The 24,287-nt window shown below is 41.8% G+C and overlaps 1 protein-coding gene and 1 long non-coding RNA gene across 7 annotated transcripts in view; both read right to left on the bottom strand.

Annotated features, from left to right (window-relative positions):
• The window catches only part of LOC120245714, a 64,180-nt gene extending 54,971 nt beyond the window's left edge, over positions 1–9,209 (bottom strand). For both annotated transcript variants that reach the window (XR_005531854.1, XR_005531853.1), the window contains exons 1-3: positions 9,098–9,209; positions 7,619–8,418; positions 5,338–5,460 (exon numbers count right to left, since the gene is read on the bottom strand). This is a non-coding gene — a long non-coding RNA (uncharacterized LOC120245714). The remainder of the gene's footprint in view (positions 1–5,337; positions 5,461–7,618; positions 8,419–9,097) is intronic.
• An 11,292-nt stretch (positions 9,210–20,501) lies between these two features.
• The window catches only part of SLC41A2 (solute carrier family 41 member 2), a 127,760-nt gene continuing 123,974 nt past the window's right edge, over positions 20,502–24,287 (bottom strand). For 4 of the 5 annotated variants that reach the window (XM_039252905.1, XM_039252903.1, XM_039252904.1 and 1 more), the window contains exon 11: positions 20,502–20,731. In XM_039252905.1, the coding sequence (XP_039108836.1) occupies positions 20,546–20,731 (186 nt within the window). In that variant the 3' untranslated portion in view covers positions 20,502–20,545. Of the gene's footprint in view, positions 20,732–21,884; positions 22,025–24,287 lie in introns of all 5 variants that reach the window. The other variant, XR_005531856.1, reaches the window with a different exon arrangement.

Below are 24,287 nucleotides of genomic sequence, written 5' to 3'. Positions count from 1 at the left end.
GGACAGCACGTACACAGTCCCCTGAGATGCGCTCAGACTTTGTCTCTGCCCAGGATGGCTTGGGAAGAGAGCAAAGGGAAGTGTGCTAGGAGAGAAAGTCACCACGCATGCCTTCCAAGTCATTATAAGACTGCCTCGGGACACCTGGGCACCTCAGTAGGTTGAGCGTCTGACTCTTGATTTTGTCTCAGGGCATGAGCCCAGTGTGGTAGGATCAAGCCCCGCATCAGCGCAGAGCCCATTTAAGATTCCCTCTCTCTGGGCGCCTGGGTGGCTCAATCGGTGAAGCATCATCTGACTTCGGCTTAGGTCATGATCTCACGGTTTGTAGGTTGGAGCCCTGCAGGTGGGTCTGTGCTGACAGCTCTGAGCCTGGAGCCTCCTTTGGATGGTGTCTCCCTCTCCTTCTGCCCCTGCCCTGTGCTTGCTCGCTCGCGCTCTCTCTCTCTCTCAAAAATAAACGAACATTAAAAAAAAAATTTCTTCTCCCCTCCCCCCTTTCTAAAATTAAAAAAAAAAAAAGACGGTCTTTACTAGGGAGATGAGGAAACAGAGTTTTAAGCAAAGGAGAAAAATGATCTCTTTAAATCGGTCACTCTGGCTTTGGACTATAGAGGGATAAAAACGGAGAAAGGGAGACACATGGGGGACGCTATGCCAATCATCCATATCAGAGAGGACAGTGGTTTCATCCAGGGTGATCGTAGCAGAGAGGGTGAGAAATGGGCCGATCTTAGAAATCCTGCGAAGGTAGCGCTGACAGGGAGTGCCGATGGTTTGGTTATCAGTCGTGAGAGAGGAGGGGATGCCAAGGATGAGGCCCCAAGCTTCTGGCCTCAGGGGCTGGAAGAAGGAGGTAGTCATTTGCTGAGATGAGGGAGACTGAGACGAGAGCACGTTGGGGGCACGACTAAGGGTCAGGAGTCTAGTTTTAGACAAGTTAAATTTGTGATACCTGCACTGTTTAGCTGTTGCTGCACAACAAATTACTCCAAACTTAGTGGCCGAAAGACATCCAACATTTTAAAAAATTTCTTTGTAAAAATTAACGCACTGTGTCATGTACATTTCAGGTGTGCAATATAGTGATTCGACAATTTCATTCATTACCCAGCTCATCACAACACGTGTACGCTTAAACCCCATCTCCCATTTCCCCCGTCCCCCCAACTACCGCCCCTCTGGTAACCATCAGTTTGTTTTCTGTCATTAACAGTCTGTTCCTTGAGGCACCTGGGTGGCTCAGTCAGTTGAGTGTCCGACTTCAGCTCAGGTTATGATCTCACTGTTCCCAAGCTCGAGCCCCGCCTCGGGCTCTATGCGAACAGCTCAGAGCCTGGAGCCTGGAGCCTGTTCCAGATTCTGTGTCTCCTTTTCTTTCTGCCCCTCCCCTGCTCACCATGTCTCTCTGTCTCTCTGTCTCTCTGTCTCTCTCTCTCTCTCTGCCCCTTCCCTGCTCTTGCTGTCCCTCTTTCTCCCTCAAAAATAAACATTTAAAAAAATGTGTTTCTTGGTTTGTCTCTTTTTCATCTCTTTGTTCGCTTGTTTTTTTTTCTTAAATTCCACATGAGTAAAATCATATGGTTTTTGTCTTTCTCTGACTTATTTCACTTAGCATAATATATTCTAACTCCATCCATATTGTTGCAGATGCCAAGATTTCATCCTTGAAATATTCCATTGTGTGTGTGTGTGTATATATATATATATATATATACACACATACATACACACACACACACACACACACATATATATATATACATACCATAAATTCTTTATCCATTCATCTAACTGTGGATACTTGGGCTGCTTTCATATCTTGGCTGTTGTAAATAATGCTGCAATAAACAGAGGGGTACACCTATCTTTTTGAATCAGTGTTTTCACATTCCTTGGGTAAATACTCAGTAGTACAATTACTGGATCATAGATAATTCTGTTTTTAACTATTTCAGTAACTTCCATACTGTTTTCCACAGTGACTATACCAGTTTGCAATCCCACCAACTTTTTGTCTACATCCTTGCCAACATCTGTTATTTCTTGTGTGACTGGCTTTAGCCATTGACTAATGTCTGTTCAGGTCTTCTGACCATTTTTTAATTGGATTATTTGGGTTTTTTGGTATCGTGTTGCATAAGTTCTTCATAGATTTTGGATATTAACCCCTTATCAGATATATCATTTGCAAATATCTTCTCCCATCCAGTAGGTTGTCTTTTTGTTTCGTTGACTGTTTCTTTTGCTGTGCAGAAGCTTTTTATTTTGTTGTAGTCCCAAAAGTTTAATTTTGCTTTTGTTTCCCTTGCCTTTGAAGACATATCTAGAAAAATGTTGCTGTGGCTGATATCAGATAAATTACTGCCTCTGTTCTCTTCTAGGGTTTTTATGATTTCAGTCTCCCATTTGGGGCTTTAATCCATTTTGAGTTTATTTTTGTGTATGGTATGAGAAAGTGGTCCAGTTTACCCAGTACCATTTGTTGAAGAGACGGTCTTTTCCCCATTGCATATATTGCCTCCTTTGTTATAGGTTAATTGAGCATATAATTGTGGGTCTATTTCTCAGCTCTCTATTCCATTCTATTGATCTCTGTGTCTATATTTGTGCCAGTGTCATACTGTTTTGATTACCATAGTTTTGTACTATATTTTGAAACGTGGGATTGTGATGCCTCCAGTTTTGTTCTTTTTCAAGATTACTTTGCCTACTTAGGATCTTTTGTGGTTCCATACAAATTTTAGGATTCTTTGTTCTGGATCTGTGAGAAATGCTATTGAACACCAAACATTTATTATGTCACAGTTTCAGCGAGTCAGATATCAGGCACTGTTTAGCTGGGTGCTTCTGGCTCAAGGTTTCTCCTGAGATTGCCATCAGGCTCCTGGCTAGCGCTGTGGTCTCATCTGAAAGCTCAGATGAAACTGAGGGGGACTACTTCCTAGCTTACTCACATGGATTTTTGTAGGCCGTGAAACCTTGCCACATAGGCCTCTTCACATGGCTGCTTTATGACATGGTAGTTGGTTTTTTCCCCAGGGTGAATGATCTAAGAGTGAACCAGAGACAGCAAGCACCCAAAACAGAAGCCATGCTCTTATTACAGGATCTGAAAGGTGACATCCCCTTATGTCTGCCATATTCTAATCATCAGAAGTGAGCCAATATGCCCAGCCTACCTACACTCAGTGAACGAGGATTATACAAGAACATGGATACCAAGAGGTGGGGTTCATATGGCAAGGCCATATGAACAGTTTGAGAAAACAATCTGAAATAGGGGGAATAAATCCAGCTGGAAAGTCATTATCAGGAAAAGTACTCAAAATCAGGTGTTAAGCATCTTAGACAATCTTTTTTTTTTTTTTAAATAGTTTATGTGATGTTGGTTTCCATACAACACTCAGTGCTCATCCCCACAAGTGCCCTCCTCCATGCACATCGCCCCCTTCCCCCTCCCCCCCCAACAGTCCTCAGTTTGTTCTCAACATTCAAGACTCTCTCATGGTTTGCCTCCCTCCCTCTCCCCCCTCTATTTCTCCCCTTCTTCTCTCCCTGCTCTATTTCCCCCCTTCTTCTCCCCCATGGTCCTCCATTAAGTTCCTCCTAATCCTCCTATACGTGCAAACATATGGTATCTGCCCTTCTCTGCCTGACTTATTTCACTCAGCAAAACACCATCAAGGTCCATCCATGTTGCTACACATGGCCAGATTTCATTCTTTCTCATTGCCATGTAGTATTCCATTGTATAGATAAACCACATCTTTTTGATCCATTCATCAGTTGATGGATCCAAAATCTATAAGGAACTCACCAAACTTCACTCCCGAAAAACAAACAACCCAGTGAAGAAATGGGCAGAAGATATGAACAGACACTTCTCCAAAGAGGACATCCAGATGGCCAACAGACACATGAAACGATGCTCAGCATCCCCCCTCATCAGGCAAATACAAATCAAAACCACACTGAGATACCACCTCATGCCTGTCAGAGTAGCTAAAATGAGCAAATCAGAGAACTCTAGATGCTGGCGAGGATGTGGAGAAACGGGCACCCTCCTACACTGTTGGTGGGAATGTCAACTGGTGCAGCCCCTCTGGAAAACAGTGTGGAGATTACTCAAAAAATTAACACTAGAACTCCCCTAGGACCCAGCAATAGTACTGCTAGGAATTTACCCAAGGGATATAGGAGTGCTGATGCATAGGGGCACATGCACCCCAATGTTCATAGCAGCACTCTCAACAATAGCCAAAACACGGAAAGAGCATCTTAGACAATCTCTTAAAGAACTAGAGGAATCAACTCTGAGCTGAGTCTCCGGGAACGTCTCCCATAGACCTAGTCTGGTAAGGGATCTGCTATGGCCCCTGCTGCAGATTCCAGAGAAATTGTGCTGCTGTGTCCCCCACTCCCTGCAGTGCAAAATAGATGTCAGGTTTCCTGACCATTTCCTCCTGCAACTAACTTTCGAATCAAACTTCTCACAGGAGCATATTCTGAATGGCTGAACCGAAGTCTATGTCCTAATTACAGGGAGTTACAAAATGTGTTGTTTTTAAATGTCAATGATGGGAGGGTATAATTAATATCATGGAAAAGGACTAAAATGCAAGGAGATTGTTCAAAAGAAGTGAGACATCTATACAGGACTATAGTCCTTCTACATTCTAGAAGGAACTGAGATAATTCAGCAGAAATTGTAGATCATAAAACAAATCTAAGCACTACAAAGAGATATGGATAGTTATTACATCCATTAAAAACTCCAAATTGCTAACCAAAAGAAGCACAGAACCAGAAATTATGTGTGATAATTAACGACATGAATGCAGAAATTTAGAATGTAATAAATCATGTGGAAGAAATAGATGAGAAAATCTCTCTGAATGTAGAACAAAAAAAAAGCACAAAGAGAAAATCTGAGGAAAAAAGAAACACGTCGTCTTAATTCAAAAGGACCTACATTTAACCAAGACCACTGAGAAAAAGAAAGTAAACAGCATAAAATTATTTTGAAAACATTTAAAAATTCCCAGAACTAAAAGAAGATACTTGAAGGTCTTCCAATTATCAAGTTCATGGAGTACAAAAAGACTCACACAGTTATAATATCATGACACATCAGAACAGCCAGGATGAATGTAAGATGATGATGATGATGATAAAAACTGGTTTTTTAAGGGAGCTGACACTTCCATAGGGCTTACTACCTGCAGGCACCTGCTTCACTTTATATATATTAGCTAAGTGATTGAATCCTCACAACACTCCTTTGATTTATCATCATTACCACCATTTATTGGGTGAAAGTACTGAGAAACTTACCCACGGCTGCAGCTAGCAGGTGGCAGGAGCTGGGGCTCAAGCCAGCAGCTGGGCTTAGGACTGCTGCTTCCTTTTCAGTGGCCCTTAAATTCTAGATGGCGGTAGAGAAAAGTCTTCAAAGTTCTGGAGGAAAAGGATTATAAATGTAGAATTAATCAAAACATTGATTAGATATTAGGGGAGCATAATACATTTTCAGACAATGCAAGAACTCGGATGCACAAAAACTCATTTTCAGACATGCAAACACCATGGTGCTTTTGTTGTTGTTGTTGTTTTTAAAGTAATTTAGGGATCTACTGCGGCAAAAGGAAAAATACATTGAGGCAACTGGGTGGCTCAGTCAGTTAAGCCTCCAACTCTTGATTTCTGTTCAGGTCATGATCTCACGGTTTGTGGATTCCAGCCCTGTAATGGGCTCCACAGGACAGTGTGGTGCCCACTTGGGATTCTTTCTCTCTCTCTCTCTCTCTCTCTCTCTCTCTCTGTCTCTCTCTCTCTCCCCCTGACCTCTCCCTGCTCTCTCTCTCCCTCCCTCCCTCTCTCTCAATAAACAAACAAACTTAAAAAAAAAAAAGGAATGGGGTGCCTGCTTGGCTCAGTTGGTTAAGCATCCAACTTCAGCTCAGGTCATAATCTCTCAGTTCATGAGTTTGAGCCCCACTTTGGACTCCGTGCTGTCAGTGTGGAGCCTGATTCGGATCCTCTGTCCCAACCCCCCACCCCTCCTTCCCCACTGGTTCTCGTTCTCTCTCAAAATTAATAAACTTAAAAAATTTAAAAGAAAAAAGGAAAAATACATTGAAGAAAGACAATGCTTCAGCCCCAAGAACAGTGAAACAAACTAAAGAGGGCAAGGAAATGTAATCCCAGGATAACTTCTATGCAAATGGTCCTAGAAAGAAACCCGTGTACATGCACGTATTCAAAATGTATTAAACAGCTGGAAGATATTAACGATAGGGTAATTTTTTCTCTCAAGAAAGAAGATAATTTTTAAACACAGGGAGGAAAAATTGTACAAGAGTGTTCATTCCAAAAGTAAAACAAACTACGACACCCAGCGTGTCTTCTCAGTGACATTAATGTCTCAGTGACATAAACAGTTCAGTATTTGATGGCCTTTAAGGGAAGAGAATGGATTTGCCCTTGACTCTCACAATCTCCCCTTGAGAGGTGTGTCTGCCATAGGACAGATTTCCTATTCTGTGCATCCAGTCAGCCTGCCCCAGTCCTGCATTAAACACGGTTTATTTAAACATAACTTTCTAAACTCTGTTTCCCTTGTTAAAATCAAAAACAAACAGAGACAGGCCTTGCAAATTCCCCGAGCAGACAAAACCAGTTAGTCATACAAGCAGAGCTTAATTTAGCTTATTTTGCAAGGCTAACTTGACCTGGGTTATTTCTTGCTTATGCCTCTGGAAATCATGAGCAAAACTTAAACTGCTTTCCTAGCTTGACATGCCCTAACCACTGGCCAGTTCCCTATCATTTGGGAGAATTCTAATATTGTAAACAGTCACCGTGAAGGATGGACAGGCACTGCTTTCTCATTACAGAGGCTGCTTTGTGACAGTCTCACCCCCGAGCCTCACACTGTGTTTTGGTTTGCGAGCTCCCGGTTTGCAAACCGTCCTTTGTGCTGTGTGCACAATAAATTTTTACTAATCGCATTTCTGAACCTTTGATGTTGTTTAGATAAACTTGATAAAATAACACAGTTAACAGCACTTGGAGAAAGAGGGAGGCGTCAAGGAGCACGCAAGGGTGCTGATGTCTTTATCTTACTTTTTGGTAGGAAACCAACACCTAGAGATTAGGGACTGAGAAACAAAAGTTTAAGCATACAAGAATAAGAACCAAAATAAGAACCAGTCATTAAAAAAACACAACCAGGGGCACGTGGGTGGCTCAGTCGGTTAAGCATCCGACTTCCGCTCATGATTTCGTGGTTCATGAGTTCCAGCCCCACATGGGGCTCTCTGCCGTTGGCATGGAGCCAACTTCGGATCTTCTGTCTCCCTCTCTGCCCCTCCCCTGCTCACACTCTCCCTCTCAAAAATGAATATTTAAATAAATAAAAAACACAACCAACAAAATCAGGAGGAGGGAGCCGGAAAAGGAGATCATGTAAGTGAATCAAGCTATAGATGTTTCACATTGGCGATTAGTAGATAATTGTTGAAAACCAAGAAATCGTGAAGCAGAGGTACAAGCACGTAGTTCAAAGCTGCAAGACAGCATGGAAAAGCCGGCCCTGAGAGTCGAGGTGGCTTACCTGTGAGCAAGGGCGCGGGGGATGCGGAGCAAGACTGAATCTCCATGTTGTTTGAATTGTAATGGTTTAATCCAACACTGTTTAAATGTCTCACTGCTTAATTGTTTGAATTTCCGCGTGCATCTTGAACAATCCAAAAAGGGTGATGCTCCCACCAAAAAAAAAAAACCCCAAAAAAACCAGGGAGATGTGCAACCAGGGCCCACCACACTCATAAGCACCGGCCACCTTAATCCCACTTTAAAACTTCTTCGGGCAAGGAACTCGATTCCAAGAGGCAGATTTTTCTGTTTGGAGCCAATTTACATTCTTCCCCTTGTGCCAAGGCAGGGATGAGGTCTGTGTCTGTGCCAACCCGTGGATCGGGCCAGGAGAGGGGCTGCAGGGAGAGTCTGATGCTATTTCCGAAGAGATACAGGCTGACGCTGCAGGAAGCGAGCCTCAGCACGAGGCATTCTCCCGCTGCTGTGTGGACGCTGCCTGGCGCTGCCCTGGACGGAGCTTTGTTCTGGCCTCGCAAGTTCTGCGAGGGATCCCCTGGGAACAGCGCCTTCAGAGCAGCCCCGGTGGGGTCCGAGGAGAGCCTGGCGGCAGCAGCAAGAACAACCTTCCTCGAGAGGAGTCCTGAGCTTTGAGCAGGAGCAAGGCGATCCCCAGCTGAAAAGCCTTGAGAGGCTGGGCTGTGGCTGAAGTGGAGTGAGACCCCCCAGGGACACCTCGAAATCTCTGGGTGAGACTTAAGAAGGGAGTTGCTTCGGGTATGTAAATTGAGTAATAAGCAGGAATCATCTGCGTATGTGCTGTAAACACAACGTAAACGTGAGACCTACTTTTCCTCACAGGCTGGGGAGGTCTGGGCAACCTGTATCAGATTTCCCCTGCCTTCAAAGGTCATTATCGTCATCATTATCATCCTGTTGTGCACAGACTCCGTATCACAGCACTTGGGCTCTATCTCAGTTTGTTTTCGGATGCAAAACATTTTCTCTGGGTCCTATTCCAGCTCCACAGTGCTGGCCCTCCTACCCAGTGTGGCCCAGACACTGGCCGCATTAGCAGCATCCGGGAGCTCGTTAGGACTGCACAATGCTGGGCCTCACCCCAAACCTAGGGAGCCAGAATGTCCATTGTAACAAAATCCTCCTGACCCGCACCCCTGGGATGTATCTGTACATCAAAGTACGAGAAGCCACGCTCTTGAGGAGTTCTTAACCAGGCTGTTTTAAAAATCCCCCAGATGCTGTGAAAACATGTAGCTACCTGGGCCCCACCTGAGTGCAAGTAAATCAGAATCTCTAGGCGTGGCTCCAGGTGGCAGCGGTTTATAGAAGCTTCCCGGTGGTTCTAATGGTCAGCTAGCATCGAAAACCTTTCCTCAAACGTTCGGCCTGATTAGATTTCAGGTAAGCTTTTAGCACAACTGCCCTCCTCCCAGATTCAGATACTCATCCCTCCTCCTTCTCTCCTCCATGGGCTTACCTCCTTCTGGTTCCCTTTTTCTCAGTAAATGATTTTTTGTCCAGTGATAGATGGGAGTCAGCCGTGGAGGAAGACAGGAAGTGAGCGCAGCTGATAAAGTGGAGAATGAAGAAACCAGACCTAACGCCAGCAAACACTTGTGTCTACGCAATGAGTGATGGGGAGAATTATGAAGGAACTTGATGGTTGGGCAGAAATGTTCATTTGAGGGTGGGGAAAAGGGAAGCCATTAAAGACTGGAGAGAGGTGGAGGGAATGGAGAGACGATATGATGAGATAAAGTTTAGTTTGATGGACTGAATCTGCATCTGAAAATACGTATTTACCCACTTCCCACCAAACGCTGAGATGATGGCAACTCAGGCATTCTCAGAAAACTACCTACCAAGGTGTTTCCTGTACAGATCTGCTCTGGAGCCAGTAATGAAATCCAATAAAGCCTTGCTAATTACACTCTCTAATGAATCCTGAGACTACCTGCTCTAGTCCAGAGATATATATAGTCAATAGCTGTGTTAAATAGTCTCAATTACTTACATATGGTATCTAATTTTGGTGTTAATTGTAGCCATTAACCCACACAGAATAGTTTTAAATTTCTGCAGGATGGTTAATGTGCCGATTACTCTGAGGCCACTAACCACATTTTCCTTTGCCCTGAAACTACTCAACCTTCTGGATAAATGGCCAAGAAGTCTAAATTTCTTCCTCATGTAAATGCTTCATAATATCTTTGAATTAAAACTCAATCACCCCCACCTGTGTTTCTCCATCACAAAGGTGACTGAAAGAGAAGGACATTTGTTATTCGAGCTAGCAGCTTCAGAAGCCAACAATTGCCTCCAGCTAATCAAGTCATCTCCACTTTCCAGACAAAATGGGCCCAAAACATCCATGTTTTTAATCCTTTACTTCTGTGGGCATCTATTGTGAATAGACTGGAGGCACCATCTTCTAATGGCGCATTCCAGTGGATGTGATTGATATGGTTGGATCAAAGACAGCCTATGCCAATAATCTGATCAGAAGTAGCAACTGAAGTTGTATTTACCTATGTTTTGTTGCACACCAGGGCTTAAGGAGAGAGCATGGTATGTAACAACCATAAAACAAGTTAGAATAGATATTGCCCAATCTATGTCTGATAGAGGATTTTGAAGCCTAGAAAGTACAGTGAAGAGCTCTTGTCCTTCGTGTTCCTGAGCATTTCACCCAGGAGGTATCACTTGCTCACCTTATAAGGATGCAGGAAATCTTTAAGTCACTATCCTGTGACAGTGTCAATCAATTTAATGTTAGCACTAATGACAATGACAGCTGGTAGCCTACGTGATGAGAACACCACAGGCATAGAGATACCCTCTGTCATAACCACTAAAGGCAAGCAAATTTCCCTTGAAAACTACATTTAGAACATGCTTTTGGAAGGCCAAGGTTGCTTTTTCGGCAGGACACACAACCTTAAAAAAACCCAACAACAACAATAATAATACATGTTTGCTGCAGAAAATTGTATTAATATAGAGAGGAACGAATAGAAAAGAACATCATCTAAAATACCACCGTGAGATAACCAATGTTATTATGCCGATTACAATCGGTTTTGATGTTTCCTTTCAGTCTCTTAAAAATGCACAGCTGCACATCACACATATATTTATTACCTTTCTTCCCCACCCCCACCCACTAGTCCTCCAGCTCAAAGGCACTGTGAGTCCCGTGGTAGCCCCTTTGCATTTCTGTCCCCAAAGCATGCCCATGACCGTTAGGGAAGGGGAAAGTTGGGGCCTTCATTTGAGGCTTCCTGATGTTCAAGGGATCCACAGTGAGGGGGTGCTCATGGTTCACTCAAGGTAGGACAGGAGGCTAGCCTCTCCAGTGACTCTTCCCCTAGAGCAGATATACCCTCCCCCAGAGCAGATATATCCTCCCCCAGAGCAGATATACCCTCCCCCAGAGAAGATCGGAAGGCCTTTAATGAATGATTCAACAGTTGCTTTAGTCAATTGGGGAGAGAGGGAGAAGCTGATTAGCAGCACGCCCGGCTTCCTATGCTTGTACTGTACTAAGCCTGCTGTCTGCACGGGTGCCATGAGGTGCCCAGGCCCCACGGCGGATTCCATTAATGGGGTCGAGGTATCAGTGTTAGTTTTAGGCGCTCGGCTGACTGTAATGTGTACCAGTGAGAAATATTGGCAAGGTCTTCCGGGCTGTGCCATGTGAACTCCACTCATACCCAAATTCTTCCCACCTCTCCCTTCTCCCACTACACTGCCACTCATCCCATAGAAACAACAAGATCACTAAGCCCTGCCCCTTTTGCAAATTTCACAGCTTGTGCGTGATCTTCAGGTTGCTGTTCTCCTTGTAGTTTCTGTTGGCTCCATCAGGGGCAGCAGCGAGCACAGGGCTCCGTGATGGCGGACACCAGCTTGTGGGGGTTGAGATGGAGACCTTCGCAGCATGAATACAGTAGAGTTCTGATTGGTTTTCCTAAAATACGATCTGAAATTATAGACCTGACCTTTGTGAGGATTCGTTTCCTTCCTGAGGTATTGACGTCTCACTGCCCGGGGTTGTATTTATTTCTTTGCATTAAGTTAGCAGGAAAATTGATAAACCCCAGTGGCTTGTTTCTCCCTAGTCCCTGGGTGAGGGGGGTGATGGAAGGCAATCCACCATAAGTAAGATCGACCTGCATATATCTTGATGTTTTCCCACTTAACCTTGCAAGAATTTCCCTCATGTCATGAAATGTTTTTGGAAGCAAAAGATTGTACACAATGATAAATATTTTACATATATTTTGCAAATTGTGGGCCATAATTTTTTTAAACTATCCCTCTACTGTTGGACATTTAGCTTATTTGCAGCTTTTATTCTTAATCAAGAACTGCTATGAGTTTTCTCATATGGAAATTCTTGGCCCTTTCACAGATCATTCGCCATGAACCACAAGTGCCTCATTTCATCCTTTGGATGCTCCTCAATGCTAAGGGCAGGAGTGGCTGCACATATGGCACTTGATACAAGCTTGTTAATTTCACTTATGGTTTAGATCAGCTTTCACTGGGGCCTAGAAAACCTGTCTCTTAAATATTAAGCTATAAGAAATCACAAGATTGTGCCAAACCCAATTAGCATCTACTGTGACCTCCTCACTCTATGAACAGGCATCTCACATTTTGTTATATTCAACTTCTGACATGCTATTAGCAGAAACCATTCAGGCACTAGAGAATCAAAAGCCAAGTAATAGTTTTTTAAAAACACTTTGCAATGAATGTGTCACAAACACTTATTCATGGCGACAGCAACAAAGTCCCCTATTCAAATGATGTCCTTTCAAGAGGAACCACCCAACAAACCCTAGCCAGTATAAGGTCCCTTCCTGCTGCTCCTGGTGATGAGGCATACTCCACTGTATGCAATCATAGCGTCAAGTTCCAATTTGACGATCGGGGGTACAAACTGCACACACATGCACATGCACACAGGACACACACATGTGTGTGCACACACTCACACTATGTATATGATGATGGTAATCCCCTAACAGCTACTATGAGAATCAACTGTTGATTCACCAAGGAAGTCGAACCAAGACAGGAGACCTACTACCAAAGCTACCTGACTTCTGCCTTTGGGAGGAAAAAACTTCTGGAAATCACCATTAAAGCCTTTAGTTTCACCATCACAATGAAGCAGGTTCAATCCATGTGGGACTGGCCCAGAGCTGTTCATGGCACGCAAGTTAGCTTGACCAAAATGTAGACTGAATCGTTTTACCGGCATACCTTTATTGCACTTTGCTTTCTTGTGCTTCACAGATACTGCGTTTTGTTTTTGTGTTTGTGTTCTCTTTTGTTTCACAAATTGAAGCTTTGGAGGCTTGGATGGCACCATTTTCCCAACAGCATTCACTTACTTCCTGTGTCTTGTGTCACATTTTGGTAATTCCTGCAGTATTTCAAACTTTTCAATTACTACTATTCAATTGCTACCATCTCATGATATTATTTGAGCAGATGAGGGGTTGCTTCTTATGGGTGATCAAAGAAAGTGGTTGCTTGAGCTGGAATCTATTCCTGGTGAAGATGCTGTGAAGATTGTTGACATTACAACAAAGGGCTTAGCTGTGAAGCAGTGGCGGAGTTTCAGAGGATTGACTCCAGTTTTGAAAGAAGTTCTACTGCGAGTAAAATGCTATCGAACAGCATCGCATGTGACAGGGAAATCATTTGTGAATGGAGGAATCAATCGATATGACAAACTTCACTGTTGTCTTATTTTAAGAAACTGCCACAGCCGCCCCAACCCTCTGCAGCCAGCACCCCAATCAGTCAGCAGCCATCAACATTGAGGGGAGACCCTCCACCAGCAAAAGACAAAGTCTTGCTGAAAGCTCAGATGTTGGGTAGCAGTTTTGGGCAATAAAGTATTTTAAAGTTTATTTATTTATTTTCAGAGAGAGAAAGCACGAGCAGGGCGAGGGGCAGGGAGAGAGGAAGAGAGAGAATCCAAAGCAGGCTCTGCACCATCAGCGAGGAGACCAATGTAGGGCTCGAACTCACGAACCATGAGATCGTGACCTGAGCTGAAACCAAGAGTCAGAGGCTTAAGCAATTGAGCCACCCAGGTCCCCAATAAAGTATTTTTTAATTAAAATGTTTTTTAAAGACATTTTAATTGCAGACTTACTAGACTACAGTATAGTGTAAATGTAACTTCTATACGTACTGAGAAACAAAAAACTTACTAGACTCGCTTTATTGCAGTATTTGCTTTATTGTGGCAGTCTGGGACAGAGCCTGCCGTGTGTCCGAGGTGCGCCTGTACAGCGTTCAGTCCCCTCCTACCATTTGTTTAACGCTGTTTCCAACACTTGCCATTTGCTACAGCATGCATCTCTCCTGGCCCACTCACCACTCTCTGGTGAATACTGGCTTCTAGGGATTTTCTCAAAGGTTGTTACTGTCCTTAACCACAAACACTAGTCTTACCTCAAGTGTGCGGGAAAACGTGAATGATAATGTTTTCTCCTGCTAAATCTCCCATTTGGAATCTTATAGCATAAATGTAGAACAGCACATCTTTCAGCCATGTCTTCTCTTGAACTCTCAGGCTGTAGATGTAGATTGCATTCCAGATGTGATTTCCTTCAGTGTCGACTACACCCTGACAAAGATTCAGACTCTAGTCAGTCTCCTGAAACTTCTAGGTCTGTCTATACACTTTCTTGTAAAATCCAGTTTTAGCAAGAACCCTGCTAAGTCAGCTTAACCAGAATCCTCTGCCTTTGATATCTGATCAGACCTCAATATCTGATGGGGACCCTCATCCTCCACCCCACCCAGGGGATGTCTGATAGCCTCAGGCTGCCTGCAGCAAGAATCCTGTTAGATCCATTGAGGCAGAATCCCCTTTACCCCTAACGTTTCCTCTCAATTTTTCATCCACTGACCCCCACCCCACTCCTTGGTTACAAATTCCCACTTGCCCAGGCTGTATTTGGAATTGAGCCCCATCTCTGTCCCCCACTGTGACATCCCATTGCAGTGGTCTTATACCCATCACGATGGCCCTGAATGAGGTCTGCCTTACCATCGTTAACAACATCATTGAATATTTCTTTAACAGCTCCTGCCTTCCACGCATTGTCACCAGTAGGGAGGCGAGGCAAGGGGCAATAGATTGAGGAGAATGGTCCCATCCACACAATGAATGGCTGTTTCTTGTCCAGTACAATTTAAGGCTGACCAAGGAGAGCACGACATCATCTCATCAACTAGAGGCAAGACAGGACGTCAATCAGAAGGGTCAATTGTGGGACAGTGGTCTTGAAAGCCGTCCGAGGAGAAAGGTCAGTCACCCCCAGTGGACTGCCTGACATGTGGCATAGAGCTTGCAAGAGGTTGGGGAGACAATCCTGGGTACAGGTGGTGAGGGCCCACAGGTAAAGGGTGCTTGCCACCACCGTGTCACACTGCAATGCTGTAGACCAGAGGCAATGCCATAGTCCGAATGCTAACAAAAGAGATCTAAGGCTCAAGTCCAAGCGTTAGCTGTGAGCCGACTGCCAGTGGCCCAGAGCTCTGGACTTAGGTCCTGTGTCTGATGTGAGAGTCGCTCCAAATCAATGTCAGCATCATTCCAGCAACTCATTGTCATTCTGGCCAGTGAGAGTGACTGGTCTACCATGTTGCCTTTTTGGAACCAGGGCCAGCCCTCAAGCCCTTGGACTACCCCATTGGCGGAGTCTCTGACTTCCTGGGGGCATCTAGTCAACCCCTCACAAGTGGCTTTCCCTGAACAGAAGCAGCAGGAAGTGGGCCCGCTGTCAGCCCTGGCTGGTCCCAGGCATTGGGCGGTGACTTACAAAACTGTGAGGTCCTTCTGGCAACTGGAGCCCAAACAGGACTAGTTGCAGGTTGGGGTGCCCTGCCCAGGTCACACTGCTGCTCCCAGTTCATCCCAGGTATCTGAGGGAGACTTAGAAATAAAATTTGAGGAGCACCTGGGTGGCTCAGTCGGTTAAGCATCTGACTTTGGTTCAGGTCATGATCTCACGGTTTGGGGGTTTGAGCCCCATGTTGGGCTTTGTCCTGAGAGCTCAGAGCCTGGAGCCTCCTTCAGATTCTGTGTCTCCTTCTCTCTCTGCCCCTCCCCCACTCACACTCTGTCTCCCTCTCTCAAAAATAAACATTAAATAATTAAGAAAAAAAGAAAATTTGAGGAATTCACTCTAAAACAGGGTAGGTCACCTTTTTTGTGTGTATAAAGGGTCAGAGAGTAAATGCTTTAGGCTTTGCAGGCTATGTGATCTCTTTCATAGCTACTCAATTCTGCTGCTGTAAAGGGAAAGCAGCCAAACCCAGCACGTAAACAAATGGGTGTGGCTGCATTCTAATAAAATTTCATTTATATAAAAACAGGCAGTGACTAGGATGTGGCCTGCTGGCTAGTTTTCCAACCACTGCATGTGACAGAGGGCCCAGAACAAGGACTTCACTTGCCTGGGTCTAATGGTGGTCATAGTGAAACTACAGGATCAATGATAAGTGTGTAATTTTGGTAGCTATGGGCCAGATTCCACACTAGAGAGATGTTATCAATTTATCATGGTAAATGTATCCCTACAGCAATTTTGGCTGTTTCTCTACAGCCTTGCCAAGGGAACATTTTATTAGATTTTGAATTTTTGTCAATTTGATAGGTGAGAAACGAACGATCTCTCAGTGGGAGTTTAATTAGCATTTCTTTTAGTTGGAGTGACAGTGAGCATCTATTTGGGTTTTTTTTTTTTTAATTAAGTACCTGTCTTTGGCTATTTTACTATTGGGTATTTAGTCTCTGTCTTCCTGGTTTATAGGTTTCTTTATATATTAAGGAGATGAGCCCTTAACGTGTATTCTGTAGTTGTTAGATATAGTGGTGTCTCTGCATCAGTCAGGTTAAGTGTTTGATAGTGTTGTTCAAATGTCTGAGACACCTTGTAGTTGTTCGAGTGGCGTTGCTCAGCAGACATGTAAAAATATAGGTCTGGAAAAAACAATACAGTCTGGAACTCAGGTGAGAGGCCTGGGCTGGGGGAATACATTTGAGAATAATGAGTACAGATGGCATCTGAAACAATGAGATAGGTGCAGTCACCTAGAAAGGGTAGATAGAAGACATCATCCAAACTGAGCTGTAGGGCGTTCCAAAATGTAGAGATTGAGGAGGACCAACCAGCAAGACATAGAAGAGGCTGGAGACTTTTCTGGAAGCTAAGTGAAGAAAGCATTTCAAGGAGGGAGAAGACTGTCACATACTTGTAGGGACTGAATAAGGTGAGAATTCTTGCTGACAACTGAGAGCTGGATTTGGCAGCATGGAGACTGTTGGTGACCTTGACAGGTCCACTTCCAGTGTTGGAAACAAAAGCCTGATCTCCAGAGAGGGAAGTAATTTAGAGAAATACAGTAGGCTGCTGGGCAGTGGGAGTTAACTTGATGTCTGAGGTTATAAATGTAAAGAGCTGTCCGAGCGGTCATGTGTTTTTCATGAGTCTTACTGAACTGTTTAAGTGCAGGCAAAGCAGAAGCAGGGAGTTGTATTGAACCAGAGGTGCCCTAGGCGTATGAAGGAGGCAGTTGAAGATGTATGGATTGATGGATGCAGGAAACTAACCTGAAAAATGAGAAGAGTACTCTATAGTGAAAAAGGTGGTAAAGCAATGGTTTGGAGGTCTAGGTATGGTCAGAGCCCAATTATACTCACAAACACAACAAATATACATACATCACCCTAGCCTCTCCTGTGTGAGTTCTACATGGACTTGATGTTCATCTAGGTATTCAAGAAGTACAGCAAGGCTGGTAATAGTTCTGAAATTTTATTCTTATTTGAGTTTACAACAATTCAAAGATGGCAGACGCCCATTATAAATGGGTACATTAGACCATACATACTTTATAAGGCAAAGAAGGAAGCCCAATGACTGAAAGACTTTTAAAAATGTACTTCTTTTGGCTATGTCACTGACAGTCTGTGATGCGAAACTCTTGATGTCTCCCAGAGGACACATTACCACAAGTTTCCATTTTATCAGGTTCTAAACTTTATTTTTTTAAAGAAAAAAAAAAAGGTTAATGAGCAAGAATAAAAATATGTTTTTAAAAAAGATGATTTCTGTATAAATAAAGCGTGTGATAAATTAGTGAAAGGAAGAGGTTTAGAGAGCAGGAGTTTTTATATTGTATAAAAATAAATACTGTCAATTTACATTAATATAAGACTGAAAATAAATTATTTTGTGGGTAAATAAGTCATCTTATTGGTTGCATACTTATGTAAAGGCTTACAGAAAACCAGTAAAAAAATTTTTTTAAAGGAATCTACATCCCTCTTAGAAATTAAGTGAGCTAATTGTTAACTGATTTTTCCAGGTCTTTATTTTTTTTCCTCAATGACATGCCTTTTTAGACATTTTGTTGCTATAACCAAGACTGGATAGCAAAACAGAAAGGAGACAGAACTCCAATCAGTCATGCTAGTTACTTATTAGGATCTACAGAAAATGGTTAAATCTGGGAAGGGGGTGGCAACTAAATGTTCAATGAAATAAGGTATTGTTCTTTTTTCTGAAGTCATCGTTTATTGGTGTTTTCCTTGGTCTTAGGAGCATGCATAATTTGGAGTTGGCTACACTTATCATTACGATCTATTAAATGGAAGTTTCCCTGTCTGCACCTTAAAAGATGTAGCAACACTCTATCCTATTTTAGAATATCTGGATGCACCAGTCTTACTTCCAGTCAGTTAATTAGTTTGGTACTCTTGGTACACCCGGTGGTCATAGAAAGAATACTGACTCAGGAGACCAGAGACCTAGATTTTAGTCACGATTTGAGCACTCTGCACCCAGGCAACTTTACAAGTGTAACTTCTCTGCACTCCAGTTTCTTCTGCTGCAAAATACAGATAAGAATATCTACCTGACCTATTTCATAGGTACTGTTGTGAGTACTATCTAATATAGTGTATTGGAATGTGCTTCAGAATATGTAATGCACTAAAGATGATGGTAAATGATTTAAAATGTGGTTTGCTGGGCACTTTTTCATGTTACAAATCAAAATAGAAATCTATCAGGAAATACAAATGCTTATGAATCATACAGTCCAAACGTAAATAAGTAATTTACAAAAGCTTTACAATAAAATCAAAGAAATTATTTATGGATTTTTTTTAAATAAAAAAATCTTTGCAGCTAAATATTCATTGACTTAATCATTCTTTCTTTTAAAAGAATGTTCACTATTTGACATTATAACTCTCCAAAGGAGAAATTCTATAATTAGTTCAGTTCTCTGCCTTGGAAGATTCATTATAAGGCAGAAGAGTGGAATAATTAAAGTTTTAAAATAAGCAAAAATATAGAACTCTACACCACAGTCCCCTTATTTTAAAGAGTTCAATAGGAATACTTACCCCAAGGTTTATAAACAATGCACTATTTATATAACATTAACACTAACTCACAATTTAAACCACAATGATCAAAATGGTCAGAACCTAATTGGTCAGAACCCTCTATCAGTTAAGTTATTAGATATCTGATGAGCTTGAGAGATTCTGTTGAATTTTTTTAAAGAACTATATGTGATATAAAAATGCTTACCTATTGAATAACTAAAGAGTTGGTCAAATTTGGAATATAGATCAGGTTTTAGAAAAATATATAGGAAACATAGCAGTGTATATGATAGCTTTCCCATGTAGAAATAAGTTTCTGCAAAGAGATGATATGTACAGGCATGACCAATAAGTGAAGTAACCCACCAACTTCTCTTTTAAAATGGTAAGCCTAAAAGTTCCAATAGACTTCTTTGGAACAGCAAACGAATCACTTGCTCCTTCTAAGTCTTATAATACCCAGGTTATACTAAATTGTAGGGTTTTTTTTTAATAAGAAAAAAACCTATTCATTATAATATAAGTAATAAATAGTAAATTCTGGGCAGTAGCAAAGTTTTTAGACCAAATGATCTTTAAAAGCATGTGTTTAAGAACTACATAATGCTAATATTCCAATATTACAATGATCTTTGCTATCAACAATCCAAGATTCAGTTTTCCATCAAACATTTCTTTCTCTGTCTTCTGTCTCTCTCCCCCCACCCATATGATTTCTCACACCATCTCATCCCTATAAATGCAGCTCATTTTCTCTTCTGTTTTTGACTATTAAGTTTTCTTAAAAAGATCAAAATTCTTTCAACAAATTCGATGATCAAAAATGACCCATTGCTTTCTTTAAAAATCTGTTAAGGTCATTCTGTGTTTAAATGGTAGCCTGTTAAGACTTTAAGGAGCTGAAATTAAATTAGTTTTGGCACAGGGAAAAGTGAGTTTATCTTATGCTCAGCAGAACATATTTAGGTCAGGTTGGGAGCTAGTAATTGATCATTTATTCTCAGCTAGCAGCAAGGTGGGCATAGTTAAAACTATTAGAATCTTGGTTGGGTCTCTTTCATTTTATAGTAAGATTTGGAGTCCAGCACGTCTATGAGACAAGAAAGGCTAAAGTAGAGCTCTCTTTCCTCGAACCTGGCATTGTAAGTTAAACAATAATAATGTATATTTCTGCTACATCAGTGGTTTTTAACTTATTCATTGTAAACATCCTATATTCTTTCCTATATAATTAATTTCAGAGGTTGAGCTTATGACTACATCTATGTCAAATTATCATTTATTCTATGAAAAGCAGCACAAATACTGTTCATTCTGGTTTTAACACAAATTCCTTAAAAAAATGTTAAGGCCATTTAATTGAATCAGGGCCAACTGAAGATTACCCTGGTAGAAGTCAAACTACTGATTTAAGATTTTTGAAAAAGAGTCATAAGTGGTTGTCTTGTGTTTTCCTCTGCAGAACTTGAGGACAGTTTGTAGGATTTATTAGTCTCCAACGTCTCCATCTCGATCGCCAATAAGCCAAAGAAAATGAAAACTTAAGGCTAACAGAGCCGTCCCTAGCAGATCACCCAATGCCGTCAGATAGGGGATGGAAAAACTATCTGGGTCCTTTCCTTTCCTCCAGAAGTGATGGACCATCCAGTCAGCAATCCACAGCAAGGTAAATACCTAGAAAACACCAGAGATTACTTCTATTGCCTGGGTATTCCTACCCCAGTAAACATAACCCCCACTCGGTCATAATCCTATGCCACTGCTTTCTGGAAGGAACAGCATGCATCTAAGTTAAGAACCATCCTTGAAAAGAAGAAATATTTAACTGATGGGAACATCTTCTTTTCACAAGAAAAAATATCGTGTGTATCTGTAATTAATAACATTTTTCTTCAGCTTTTCTCATATACCTTCTCATTTTCTTCCAGCTTCCCCCAAATCCCAATAATCCTTATATTTAAGAGTGTTATACAGTTGCCAAGTCACTGTTATGTTTCAACTTCTTTCCTTATGATAAACCGGAGAAGGAAGACATATAAAGGAGGAAATAAAAATTAAAATAAGGAATAACATTTCTCCTATTGTAGGTATATCACGTGAAATAAAGACGCGGAACTGACCACTCACTCACGAATTATAAGGCCGTGGGTGGCTTCTCAAGGGAAATTTCAGTTAATGGTTAAGAACAGTAACTAGAAGGGAGGTGCAGGGAGGAATGACTCATCTACATGGGTGTATTATAGATCTAGCCATAGAGTCAGAATATTTTAAAGGGTTATTCAGATGTGAAGGTGGTATATAGAAGCACTTTCTAGGATATCAGAAATAGAAAGACCTTCTTTGAATTTTGGGACCAGAGTTTTTTTCTTTGAATAATTAGAGTAGGAGGGTTGTCTGATTTTCAAAGTATTAAAAGTATTAAGTATTAAAAGATTTGGGACTAGAGAGGGCAGTGTTCCCAGACTGTGGACAACTCAGCAAGTATAAGTTAGTGGCTATGAGCACTTCTCTGTCACCTACTAGCCGAATGAAGGCAAGTCACTTAACCTCTCTGATTCTACTTCTCGCAAGTGAATGTTAGAGATAATAACAGCACCTACCTTCGTGAGAATGCTGTGAGGATTAAATAGACTGAATGGTTTGGTCCCTGGCACACAATAAGCTTTCACCAGGTGTCTGCTACTAGATTTTAATGGTGTCATTGCGAGGACCATTTGTGGCCATCTCATTCCTATTTCTATGTGCGAGGAAGTGCATCCTAGGCCCAAAGTCTACACCAAGGATCTGTTACCTTTTGCTGTTCTGACGTGTAGATACGGAGGCTTACCTTGGGTGAGCTGCCCTGAGTGCTAAACTTCTGTGTGCTGTGCTTTAGCTCTGACACCTTCAGAGGAGACTGGCTCATCTACACAGACAGACAGACGTGTACCCATTCCAAAGCAGTGAACTTTAAATATCTTTGGATATCTGTCAGAGAGGGAAGCTGTGTTTTAACCCATTTTATTTTGTATGAGGTTAAGTGTTCTTTAGTGTTTCCCTGGCAAAGACTGTTCTGAAAATACAGAAAGTTCCATCAGGACAATCTGTTTTGCGTGTGGAGGAAGCATGGAATATTAGAAATAATTCTGGACTTGGAAATGATAAGATATGGATTTGATTTCCATTTATCAGCTGTATGACTCTGGGCAAGCTTCTTACCACACTGAGTTTAAATTTTCTCATTAAAATTTTTTAAAAAATATTTATTCATTTTTTTGAAAGAGAGAGACAGAGAGCAAGCAAGGGAGAGGCAGAGAGAGAGGAGACACAGAATCCGAAGCAGGTTCTAGGTTCCGAGCTGTCAGCACAGAGCCCGACATGAGGCTTGAACTCACAAACCAGAAGATCATGACCTGAGGCGAAGTTGGACACTTAACCAACTGAACCATCCAGATGCCCCAAAATTTCTCATTTGAAGACAACCCAAAAGGGCCTAATATTTGCCATACTGACTTTAAAGTAAGTAATAAGAGCCTTGGTCTGGGGCATGAAAAAAAAGGTAAGAAAGCACAATCTCAGGTTACATTAATAAAAGCGTAATGTGCAGGGCAAGAATGAGTCATCCACTGGACCCTGAATGGGCCAGGCCACATCTGGGCAGTGCATTCTGTTCCGGATGCCCTATTTCCACAGAAACTCGGTCATCCTGAGTTTGCTAGGCTCAGTGTCTACCGACTGAATGCTGGGGAGTCAGTGTGAGACAATGTCATAGAACAGTCTGTCCTGGGTAGGGAGGGTGGCAGATGTAAACTTAAGAAAGTTATGATGGAAGGGGAAAAATAGTGGGGGAGAGGGAGGGAGGCAAACCATGAGAGACTCTTGAATGCCAAGAACAAACTGAGGGCAGATGAGGCGGGGGGGAGGGGGAGGGGGGTGATGGGCATGGAGAAGGGCACTTGTGGGGATGAGCACTGGATGTTATATGGAAACCAACTTGACAATAAACTATTAACAAATATAAATAAATAAATAAACAAACATTTTTGAAAATAAATAAATAAATAAAAAGACAGTCATGATGTCAGGAGATGCAGGTTTATAATACACAGCTTCAGAGGGTAGTTTTAGGCTAAAGGATAAAAGGTACCAAAAGACAGAACTTGTTTCAAGAAAACAATTGGGGTTGTCCATAAATAGAACAAAACTATATGGAAGTTCAATAAAGGAATGTGCTGATGAACAAGTAATGTGTACAAGAGGAAACAATAGTTTTTTTTTTTTTTGTTTTGTTTTTTTTGTTTTTTTTTTTTTTACTTTTATTTTTCAGATAACTTTTATTTTTCGAGGAAACAATAGTTTTAAAGAGAATAAGGTAGCTAGTTTCCATGAGATTGGCAAAAAATATAAATAAATAAATCTGCATTCCATATGCATTACAATATTATATATTCATGTAGGATATATTTAATATATGGTTATATACATAAGTTTACATAATATATAACATCATACACATATGATATATATACAAGTTACTAACTCCTTGTTGAATGTCTGCACTGAACAGATTAGATTTGTCTAGAACAGGAGCTGGCCAACTATAGCCCATGGGCCAAATTCAACCTGCTGCCTGTTTTCTTTTATTTTTTTTTTCTTGTTGAAATTTTTATTGAGATAATTAGAATACAGAATAGATTATTCGTAATATTACTAAATAATACATAGCGATCCTATATAACCTTATTACCAGTTTCCCCCATTGGTAATAGTTTGTAAAACTGTAGTATAACATTACAACTATGATTTTTTTTTTTTTTACAAATAGTTTATTGTCAAATTAGTTTCCACATAACACCCAGTGCTCATCCCCACAAGTGCCCTCCTACATGCCCATCCCCCCCCCCCCCCCCCCCCCCAGTCCTCAGTTTCTGTCAGCATTCAAGAGTCTCTCATGCTTTGCCTCTCTCCCTTTCCCCCACCATTTCCCCCCTTCTTCCTCCGTCAGGTTCCTCCTAATCCTCCTATACGTGCAAACATATGATATTTGTCCTTCTCTGCCTGACTTATTTCGCTCAGCATAACACCCTCAAGGTCCATCCATGTTGCTACACTTGGCCAGATTTCATTTTTTCTCATTGCCATGTAGTATTCCATGGTATAGATAAACCATATCTTCTTGATCCATTCATCCGTTGATGGACACTTAGGCTCTTTCCATGTTTTAGTTCTGCTGCCTGTTTTTATAAATAAA

Source organism: Hyaena hyaena, unplaced genomic scaffold (genome assembly GCF_003009895.1).
Source record: "Hyaena hyaena isolate Hyena2069 unplaced genomic scaffold, ASM300989v1 scaffold_432, whole genome shotgun sequence".
In the NCBI taxonomy this organism is placed as follows: Eukaryota; Metazoa; Chordata; class Mammalia; order Carnivora; family Hyaenidae; genus Hyaena; species Hyaena hyaena.
Note: the sequence above shows the minus strand (reverse complement) of the source record. Positions and strands in the feature narration are given on the sequence as shown.